The sequence below is a fragment of the Myxocyprinus asiaticus genome, chromosome 24, assembly GCF_019703515.2.
Source record: "Myxocyprinus asiaticus isolate MX2 ecotype Aquarium Trade chromosome 24, UBuf_Myxa_2, whole genome shotgun sequence".
In the NCBI taxonomy this organism is placed as follows: Eukaryota; Metazoa; Chordata; class Actinopteri; order Cypriniformes; family Catostomidae; genus Myxocyprinus; species Myxocyprinus asiaticus.
Window position 1 is genome coordinate 26,023,592 of NC_059367.1, and position 11,210 is coordinate 26,034,801.

Sequence of the window (11,210 nt, forward strand, 5' to 3'; positions counted from 1 at the left end):
TATTTAAACAGGCAAGCAAATTAAGAACAAGATAGGTTTTCTTTTAAGCATCACTTAAAAATTTAGAAAATATACTACCTGTATTCTGCAACGATGAGGCACAAGTGACCCTTTAATCCATGACTATAAAGGGTCACTTTTGCCTCATCGTTGCATGTATGCCAGTGCATTTGGTCTAGCAGTGAGGAACTGCTGCATGTCACAAATACATTGTAATTCAAGTTCACATTTAAGGTGCATTCAGTAATTTTTTTCCTCATTAAAAAAGTTTAACTCCTAAAGAATAGAATTTGTAATTTTGCTATATACGTATGTAGGAAATCATGACCACTCACATTAAAATGAAGACTCCAGTCATATCAGTAACCTTTTAAAAGCGGTTTAATTCTACATGGAGAGGGTCCGCACATGGGGGCTGCCATGTTAAGATCACATGACCAGCCGAATACTACTCGCTTAATCTCAGTAACCATCCTGTTATTTGACACTTTCACTCATTCATTAAAGTAATCATGGCTGACTGTGAATACTAAATCTCTACAATGGCATCTGAAACTGAAAACTATTGATTTTAAATGATGCTGCATCCAAGCTGCTAGGTGTCAGTGTAAGTCCAAGATGACACAAAGGCAAAAGTTACTGAGTGCACCTTTAAACGGCACGACTGAACTGAACACAGGCTTAACATGCCTTATCATTACGAAAATCTTAGGAAGTGATGCAAACATTTCATACAATATTTTATTGCTCTGTACAGCTCAATAGCAAACACTTACATTCAAGACTTCTTGCTTCTGACTGAAAATGAAACATAAGAAAGACTGATCCTTGTAAATGAGCACTGACTGAATGAGGAGAAATGTTAGAAACACAAGCCAGAACTGCATTTATATGGTCTCTGGATCATTTGGGGACATATTTTGCACTTTAATTCTTTTACAAAAATAAGCTTCTACAGCATACATCCCAAAGATAATTTTAAAATCAAATATCTCAGAAACAGTCTGAGCGATCTGCACTATTCTTGAAATGAATTACTCCTCTTACCATCCTCCTTATCCACAATGCACATTAGAAGCATGACTAAACCTGTGATCAAATTCATAGTGGCCATGCTGTCAAATAACAGGCTTGTGTAAAAGCAAAGCTTTCTTGGCGAGCCCTCAGAGAGGCAAAGAGCAAAGCTGAAAAAGTAGGTGAACCGATTTCCACTGGATGACACCACACTGACCAGGTGCCATTTTACGTCTATTATGGTTGAATTATAAGAGGGCGGGAAAGGAGAAAAGGCCTGTTTCATCTTACATTCCATTCTCAAAGAGTCAATGCGCAGTAGAGGCTTTTCATACATTTGTAATCTTTTCTTCTTTCAAACCATCCACAGCCTCTTGTTGACCTTCAGAGTCCTCTGGCTCAGCTACAGACACATGTTCCATTTGGATTTCCATTGCTTGCTCTTTTAATCGCTCGTCCTCTACTTGTAAAACCACTGTCTCTTCCACCCCACCCACCGATGGAGAAGGCTCTAGCTGCGTCTCTTCCTCTACCACAAGAGTCTCCTCAACAGCAACAATGTCCACCGGTTCCACCATTACATGCTCCACCCTCATTTCATCCTCCAGAATAACCCTCTCTCCAACCTCCTCCACCTCTGCCATTGCTAAAACTGTTGTTTGGTCTGAAATCATTACTTCCTCTGTGACAATAACCTTCTCCTGTAAGCCGTGGAATTCTTGCATATGAGTTTGGAGGTCTCTGGGTTGTGTGAACCACTGATCACAGATGGTACAGTGGTTGGGTTTCTCACCCGTGTGGGTGACCAAGTGGTCCTTGAACTGCTCCCAACCATTAAACACACTGCTACAGACCTAAACAGCAAGAGAAAACCAAAACAAAGAAAGTAGTTATTCAGAAGGTCTGGAATAATCAAAATGTGTGTTTGGATACTTTGTCAAGGGTAAAAGCCAACCTGACATTCATAGAGCTTCTTTCGCCCCTTTTTGGCTCCAGAGCCATTCTGACAGGCCGACATGTGGCACTTCAGAGTACTGTTCCTGGCGAAACGTTCATGGCATTCAGGACATTCAAACGGTTTCTCACCTATACAAACATGATAGATGAGATATGAAGATTTTGAAGAAAGAGTTAACTTGGATTCTCATTTTATGGTCAAAAATAAACATTTGCTAGTGCTACAGCTGCATTAACTTCAAAGCAGTACTTTAAATATTCAATTAAAGTTGTGTGTAACCTTTGTGCCACTATGGTCACCAAATGGAATTGTAACAGATAAACAATATGGGGTGTGTTTCCTAGAAGCATCATTAGCCAATTATGGTCGCAATTTCCATCGTTACCAACATAATTCAACTATCTGGTGTTTTCAGAAACCGTAGTTTCAACATTCGCAAACAGCACAGAAGAGTGCGCATGTGCTCAAGTGCATCGGGGGAACCACAAAGTCTGATGTGGAGGGAAACCCCACTATTGCAGCCCAATGTATCCATCACATTTACATAGTGCAGCTTTTGTCTCTTTAAAAGTTTTCACACATTAAACATCTTTCAGGAGTACGTGTAAATGAGCTATTAAAATTTGATATCTGCAAAATTTATTACACCCCCTGTGTAATGTTATTAATGACAGCTCTATACTGTTGAACCAACGTTGTTCAAACAATGGAAGTGCAACAGTTACTACGGTTTCAGGAATCAGTTGTGACTAGCTAGTTAATTTCTCCAATGATGCATCGTACTATCGTGGTTAAGCAGCGAGTTACGTAGTTGTACGGTAAGCACACCCCAAACTGACAGATGGATAAGCAGATAGTCCCGCCCCAAACTCACGCCATTGGTCAAGCCGATGTTGACGTGTTGGGTTGCTCAAACAAACAGAGCAATGCTGTGACAGCGCCAATGAGTAGAAATTAATTATTTATAGTTGTATTTTCATATTAAGCTGGGATTGGAGAAAGTATTTTTAACAAAAACAAAATTACACACTTAAAGGTGTGCTCAGTAATTTTTTCCTCATTTAAAAAGTTTTACTCCAAAAATGTTTATTTTTTTTTATTTTGAACCATATGTATAAAATTATGAACACTTACATAAGATGAAAACTCTTGTCATATCAGTAACCTTATAAAAACTCTACATGGAGAGGGTCCACTCATGGAGGCTGCCAAGTTAGGATCACAAGACCAGCCAGCCTCGCATAACCTCAGTAACCTCTGTTATTGGACCCTTTACTCGTGAATTTAAGTTAATTATAGCTGACTGTGAATAGTGAATTTCTATAATGGCGTTGGTAACAGAGGTTGGTAACGGCCTAGGTGTCAGAGTAAGTCCAAGACGACAAATTAAAAAAACTACTGAGGGCACCTTTAAACTTTAACTCCATATATCTCCCCTGCCGACCCACACACCTGTGTGCTTCCTCAAATGCTCTTTGAAGTGTCCAAAGTGATCAAATTGCTTTTCACAGTAATCGCAGACGTGCACTTTCTTTTTCTGCCGCCGAGACTGCTCCTCTGCCTCATAATGGTAATTATTCAGGTGCTGTTTAAGAGCTCCTTCTCGGGCGTACGATTTGCCACAGTGCCTGCAGACAAAGCTCCTATCCGGGGTAGCCGTGTGAGTCTTCAAGTGCTGTTTCAGGTGGTAGTACAGTTTGAAGCAGCGGTCACACTTGTCACAACGGAAAAGGTTGTCCAGCTGAGAAATCTGGACCTCCACCACTTCAATATTCTCAAGGGTCTTGGAGGCTATCATAGCCTCTTCCTGCACAACCACTATGTCATCTTCATCCTTTTTTACCACATGGAGTGTCTGCTCTCCATGCTGGTACTTGCTGGTGATGTCGGCCAACAAAGCCAAAGCCGAGTCATCTGAGGAGGGTTCGGTACTCCTGGCAGCATCTAGCACTTCCACCAGGCCACTATCCACCACCTCGATATGTTCCTCGCCAACCTCTACTTCGATTTCAACTGCTTCAGTCTCAAGCAAAGGAAGTGTCTCAGTGATCACATTGGAGGTCTCTGCAATCTTCCTCTTCTTAGCCTTGCTCTTTCCAGCCAAGGCCTGGGATGAGTTTAATGAGGTTGTACCATTGCTTCTGGATGCGAGAAGATGACAACTGTTGAAACTATTTTATTATTTAATGGGATAGTTTAGAATAATATAAAGGTGCATAAATAATGACATAATTTGTATTTTTGGGCAAACTAACCCTTTAAAATAAAATCAGACACAATTAAACTTTCAAAAACTAGAATAAGTGAGTAACCTGTTATTTAAGGCCTTGATTGCTTCCTGCATTTGAAGGTACTCTGCAGCTCTCCAGACATCACTGACTTCTGCCTCACAATTTACAGCTAATGTGGCTGTGTAGGTGAATTCCATCAGATGGTGGAAGGCAGAGTTGCTTACCCCTTGTCAATACAACAGATATAAAAAGATAGATTAAGGGGAAACACTCCCATGTTTCTTTATTCCACACACACTTGAATGAATTGTTACTTACCCTCAATCTCCACTAGAGGCTCTAGAGTGAAATCCTGGAAGAATTTGTGGAAAAACTGACTGCAGGCTGCTAGTACAGCTTTGTGGGCTCTAAACTGATGTCCTGTTAAAGTAACCACAATAATCAGCCACTTCCAATATTTAAATGTATAACACTGCTAAATTCAGAGGCATTGGAGTGAGATGTACAGACACTGGCAACCTTACCATCCACAATGAGAGTGATGTCTGTGAACTGATCCAGTTGACGTTGCTCATTCAGTTTGTCAAGCATGACTTTATAATGGGCTGGAAACTTATGCCCACAGTCATCAACATCAACATCACCATCAACAGACATGGTTCAGCCCTTTCCCTGCTCATGCAAATCCTAAGGGGAAAAGAAAAACATTAAGAAAAAAAAACTACCATAGGACTACATACCATAGTCTAAAAAATAAAATTGTGCATGTTACTTTGCCTAATAAACAAGCAAATTAATGTTGTTCAGGTTTAATACAGTTCATCTAGCTTCAGTTCAGATCAGAAGCTTCAAAACTCAGGGTTCAAAACATTTTAAGCTCAACAGAGCTGATCAGCAGTGACGTCAATTTGTAAGCAAACCCAGAAGGCTAATTTGCCATTGGTTCCCTCAGAATTTTCCTATGGGTTTTCATAATAGTTCAAAACTGTTAGGCAATTACAATGGAATGAGACCAGTCCATAATAGGGATGGGCATTTAGGGCTGGGCGATATGTAAAAACTATTTTAGCGATAACTGCCATAAAAAAAAAATAGCACGATATCCGACTTCATCATCAACCCACCTGCCGAGGGTCAGTGATTTTTTTTTACTTTATTGATTTTGCTTTAAAAATTAAATTTATTGAAACAAAAAAAACTTCAAAAGAAATTTCTAAATTCAAATTGCACTTTAAACTAAACAAAAAAAAAGCAATAAAATAACGAAGTGATCAAAAAATCTTAACCACCTCCCCAAATCCAAAAATTTACCCTCACAAACAGCTCCATTTGCCATCACACAAGCATTTGTCAACGACAACAGGTGGAAAATTACCAATAGCCTACAGATTAAGAACTAAAGACAATCACAAATGTAAAGACAATGATAATCAAAATAAATAAGGCTAATAAATTCCCTTGTGTTCCCAAAATAATGCTGCCAAATGTGTGTTCTTATCGAATGTGTGTTTGTATTGTGTTTTGGTAATACGGTTAATGCTGCCTAAAAAAACTAAATAAAACTCAATTCTAGGTTCAAGGTGAACGTGTCTTGTATTTATTCACTTTTGTGTTTGTTTCTTTATTACAAAGATATACGTATATTACTGAACCTGCAGAAACAAAGTGAACTAAAGTCACAACAATGGTATGATCAGAGATAATTTGCAGCATTCTCATAGACAACAGTTTTCTTGCAAACAGTTTTCAGATGAATGAAACAGAGAAAAAAGTGAGTGAAAACACTTTACGTGTGCTTGTTCCACGAGACACGAGACCTGTTCCAGCTCGCACTTCACGCCTCTGAACAAACAGTGAATCAGACACAAGCAGTAGCTACAGTTGAAGTCAGAAGTTTACATACACTTAGGTTGAAGTCATTAAACATTTTTAACCACTCCACAGATTTAATATTAGCAAACTATATTTTTGGCAAGCCATTTAGGAATCTACTTTGTGCATGACACAAATAATTTTTCCAACAATTGTTTACAGAAAGATGGTTTCACTTTTAATTGACTATATCACAATTCCAGTGGGTCAGAAATTTACATACACTAAGTTAACTGTGCCTTTAAGCAGTTTGGAACATTCCAGAAAATAATGTCATGCCTTTAGACAATTAGCTTCTGATAGGAGGTGTACAGAATTGGAGGTGTACCTGTGGATGTATTTTAAGGCCTACCTTCAGACTCAGTGATTCTTTGCTTGACATCATGGGAAAATCAAAAGAAATCAGCCAAGACCTCAGAAAAATTCTGGACCTCCACAAGTCTGGTTCATCTTTGGGAGCAATTTACAAACACCTGAAGGTACCACGTTCATCTGTACAAACAATAGTACTCAAGTATAAACACCATGGGCCCATGTAGCCATCATACCGCTCAGGAAGGACATGAATTCTGTATCTTAGAGATGAATGTAGTTTGGTGCAAAAAGTGCAAATCAATCCCAGAACAACAGCAAAGGACCGTGTGAAGATGCTGGAGGAAACAGGCAGACAAGTATCTATATCCACAGTAAAATGCGTCCTTTATCAACATAACAAAATAAAAGCTGCTCTGCAAGTTAGAAGCCACTGCTCCAAAACCACCATAAAAAAGCCAGACTACGGTTTGCAAGTGCACATGGGGACAAAGATCTTACTTTTTGGAGAAATATCCTCTGGTCTAATGAAATACAATTTGAACTGTTTGGCCATAATGACCATCGTTATGTTTGGAGGGAAAAGGGTGAGGAAGGGAAGTTAAAGCTCGGTCGCAAATGGGTCTTCCAAATGGACAATGACCACAAGCATACCTCCAAAGTTGTGGCAAAATGGCTTAAGGACAGCAAAGTCAAGGTATTGGAGTGGCCATCAGAAAGTCTTGACCTCAATCCGATAGAAAATTTGTGGGCAGAACTGAAAAAGCGTGTGTGTGTGAACAAGAAGGGCTACAAACCTTACTCAGTTACACCAGTTCTGTCTGGAGGAATAGGCAAAATTCCAGCAACTTATTGTAAGAAGCTTGTGGAAGGCTACCCAAATTATTTGACCCAAGTTAAACCATTTAAAGGCAATGCTACCAAATACTAACAAAGTGTATGTAAACTTCTGACCCACTGGGAATGTGATGAAAGAAATAAAAGCTGAAAGAAATCATTCTCTCTACTATTATTCTGAAATTTCATATTCTTAAAAAAAGTAGTGATCCTAACTGACCTAAGACAGGGAATGTTTTCTATGATTACATGTCAGGAATTGTGAAAAACTGTTTAAATGTATTTGTCTAATGTGTATGTAAGCTTCTGACTTCAACTGTATGTTTCCATCCATGTTGTGAATTTAATTTGAGAAAAATCAAAATATCGCAAAAACAATGTGCGGATAAAGCAGCATTTCCATCCTTTGCGTTCAAAAGAACAAAATCGTCACTTTTGCGGAAACTGTAGTGACTGTGTGACTCTTTTATTAATAAAATCCTTGCAGTTTAGGACGCCCAGACAAAACCCTTTAGTAAATCATTTAATGACTGGAAATGACAATGCGTCACAAAGTTGTGGGAGCACTGTGTGTGCGCGTTCCTCCATCATAACTTTGATACTTTAAAAGTATCAATACACCGTCGGGGCCTGGGTAGCTCAGTGGTAAAGACGCTGGCAAAGTCAAGGTATTGACTTCGCTAGTTCGAATCCCAGGGTGTGCTGAGTGACTCCAGCCAGGTCTCCTAAGCAACCAAATTGGCCCAGTTGCTAGGGAGGGTAGAGTCACATGGGGTAACCTCCTTGTGATCGCTATAACGTGGTTCGTTCTTGGTGGGGGCGTGGTGAGTTGTGCGTGGTTGCCGCGGTGGATGGCGTGAAGCCTCCACATGCGCTATGTCTCCGTGGCAACGCGCTCAACAAGCCACATGATAAGATGCGCGGGTTGACGATCTCAGACGCAGAGGCAACTGGGATTCGTCCTCCGCCACCCGGACTGAGGCGAATCACTCCGCGACCACAAGGATTTAAAAGCACGTTGGGAATTGGGCATTCCAAATTGGGAGAGAAAAAAAAAAAAGTAACAATACACCTTCTCTTTGGGTAAAAGTGCAAGTTATTTGCAGGCTTTGGACTTTTAGGACACCGGTATTACAGAAGAACCAGGGCAACAATTCAGTTGCGATGATTGGTCCACTGGTTCGTCCAGTTATGAATGAATTGTTCAGTCACATGATTTTCTTTTATGTGCATCTTGTATTCCTGTTAAATTCAATAGGAGTTTATTCGGTAAATGTGCTTCTATCATAGTTTATGCTCATTTCTTTTCATCGAATAAAAAAATGTATCCACCTCAAGCGAGCGTATAAGTTTTCCATGCGCATTTTTGAGATTTTATTCACATCTTGGTGTTTCCATCCAGCAGATTCTATGCGATATCCAAAAATGCATATAAAAAAGTGTTGATGGAAACATAGCTATTGACAGCTTTTCTATTGACTGTTCTTAAAAATATAATAAAGTGTGTCTCTTCAAGCGTGTGTCTTTGTGACCAACAGCATTTCTTGTCATGTGTCACTCCGAGATGTCTTACAGGTCGCCCGCCTGTAGATGAGCAAAATTACCCGCACATGAAATACATTTGGACGAGGAACTTGCAAACTGGACTCGGGTGCTAGTTTCACACCCTGGCCACTGTTGAAAATATTTGGCAACTTTCCAGATCCATGGTTTTGCCATTTCCCAATATCGTCCATCATCGTCTGTTCGCAATCAGAATCGGGATCTTTGTAAGGCATCATTGATATCCGATCACATCGTCCTATCGCCCAGCCCTTTGGGCATTATCGGGTAATTTTGTAGTTGAGTACTCTAACTCACAAAAAACGAGTAAATGATTATTCGTAAATTAAAATGCAAGTTAAAATAACAGGTATGTCACATGAAATGTACGCATTTGTAAACATTACCATGAACAGTCTCAAACTAAGCTAACTTAAACTATGCTTTAAATTTTTTTAATGAACAATATGTATAAATATGTAAAATTGATAAAAAAAAAATAATACAAAAAAAGATAATTAATAATAATAATTTGCACTCACCCAGATCTTACATAAAAACCAATACTGACAGCCATAGGGTAATAAGTCCACATACTATACAGTATAATTCAGTGTTGTCTACTGCAGGTAAATGGGTAAAGGAAAACAACTTGGGATATTCGAGTAATGATTTTAATAGTTGACTAGTTTGTGCAGAACAAGTACTCGATTAGCCGATTTTTTCGTGCACTTCCCTAGTCCATAAACATTAAAATACACACTGTATCAAATGTATAGCAACAAATGTAAACATTGTAGGTTGTACATAATTTTAGTATGATTTACCAACGTTACAGTGTTTACCAGATTAATGTTATTTACAACAATTAATTAGTTGTAATATTGTGATATAACTTCACTTAGGTAAGGTTAGTAAGTGATTTTATCACACTAAAATCAGGTCAACATGTATAATGTTTATGTTTTGTGGCTATACTTTTGAAGCAATTAATATTTTATGTTAATGATCTTGCTCCAATCACTTCCATTGTAAGTGCCTGTCTTCTGTTAAAAAAAGAGGGATGAGTCAAAATTATTTTTGTAGTAATCAACATTACGCCACAAATGCTGTCAGTTGAGCTCAACTTGAACCTGTAACCTTGCTTTAACTGTTATGCTGCAGCATAATATTAAACTGGCTGGCTGTCAAAGCATTTTGAAAGCCAAACTATGTGTCTACCATCTCTCAGAGACATGTTTCATTTAACACAGAAAATACTTTAAGAAGGAGCAACATACTTTATAATGGCCCCTGTGCCAGCAGATCCGTAGAGAAGCAGGCATTTTTATTCCGCATGCCGAATAAGCGTTCATTTCTACAGGGAGATTCTCCACACAAGATGCGCTGCTTTGCACCGTGCGAGTAAACTGCTGCAAAAGCCACGTCCTTCAACAGCCCGACAGTACTATACAGAAATCCTACAGACATGTGCATATCAGGTTCATGTTACTTGTACGCTGGGCCTGTGGCAGGTAACGCATACGCCATTTGTTTTTGGAACATTGTCGTTACGTCATCAAATCGCGCATTAAAATGCACTTTTAATCAGACATTTCTCCGTTCGGCTAAACAATAAGTGACACCGAGAGCCTCGCATCCTGGAGAACTTACCCCGGGTGACGATCTGATGTTTAGTGTGGTTGTTTATACGCTTCGGAGGCCTGTAGCGATCAATGTGCTGTTTTTCCTCCTATCGTCAGAAAAGGGCGGTCGATTCTGCTCTGGCCTCGAGTTCCCAGAATCCCCTACTGAAGAGTTTTATCGCGCGAAGCTATACTTGGGTTACTGGGGCAACAAGGCCGAACCAATTCTTGAACAGAAATGCTACACATCTTGATATGTATAATTTACATATACATGTAGATTATAAAGGCTTATTAAAAAGCCAACCAAAGATTTTTGAAGTATCCCATATTCTTGATTATACTTGATCGATGAATCTGAAGTAAAGCACACTACTGCCCTCCTGAGGCACGACTGAGAGAGCATTCATGCATGTCGGGAGATGACATGCAGACCGATGCTTTTAAATGCACTATGTAGGCTAGTATGTTTATCAAGAAATAAGATTTGATTACTGGAAGCAGTATGCTAAATTATATTTATATATACAATACGGGTCAAAAGTTTAGGGTCACTTACTCATTCTTTATTATTATTATTTTCACATTTTAGAATAATAATCAAGTCATCAAAACTATGGAATAACATAAATTGAACTATGGGAATTAAGTTGTGACTAAAAAAATTCCAAAATAAATCAAAACTGTGTTATATTTTAGCATCTTCAAAGTAGTCACCCTTTGCCTAGAATTTTCAGACATGTACTCTTGACATTTTCTCAACCAACTTCTTGAGGTATCACCCTGGGATGCTTTTTAAACAGTATTGAAGGAGTTCCC

At 39.0% G+C, this 11,210-nt stretch overlaps 1 protein-coding gene across 4 annotated transcripts; it reads right to left on the reverse strand.

Moving 5' to 3' along the window:
- Positions 1-156: 156 nt before the first annotated feature.
- Positions 157-10,545, reverse strand: LOC127415139 (zinc finger protein 131-like). Of its 4 annotated transcripts, XM_051653720.1 has the most exons (8): positions 10,420-10,534; positions 10,047-10,226; positions 4,728-4,890; positions 4,522-4,623; positions 4,285-4,429; positions 3,425-4,143; positions 1,970-2,100; positions 157-1,868 (listed from the first exon to the last, which is right to left on the reverse strand). In XM_051653720.1, the coding sequence occupies exons 3-8, from the start codon at positions 4,858-4,860 to the stop codon at positions 1,344-1,346; spliced, it is 1,755 nt and encodes a 584-aa protein (XP_051509680.1). In that variant the 5' UTR covers positions 4,861-4,890; positions 10,047-10,226; positions 10,420-10,534; the 3' UTR covers positions 157-1,343. The 4 variants fall into 4 exon arrangements, with proteins under 4 accessions (XP_051509680.1, XP_051509681.1, XP_051509679.1 ...); XM_051653721.1 differs by lacking the exon at positions 10,047-10,226 and having other exon boundaries at positions 10,420-10,545; XM_051653719.1 differs by lacking the exon at positions 10,420-10,534 and having other exon boundaries at positions 10,047-10,385.
- Between the last annotated feature and the right edge of the window lie 665 nt (positions 10,546-11,210).

Bases quoted from the DNA above. Each gene is read 5' to 3' on its own strand.
- LOC127415139 (XM_051653721.1), bottom strand. From the start codon at position 4,860: ATGTCTGTTGATGGTGATGTTGATGTTGATGACTGTGGGCATAAGTTT. The intron at 4,430-4,521 runs GTAAGTAACAAT...TGTATTGACAAG, and splicing joins GCCTCTAGTGGAGATTGAGG to GGGTAAGCAACTCTGCCTTC. The intron at 2,101-3,424 runs GTGTGTGGGTCG...ATGTTTGTATAG, and splicing joins GCATTTGAGGAAGCACACAG to GTGAGAAACCGTTTGAATGT.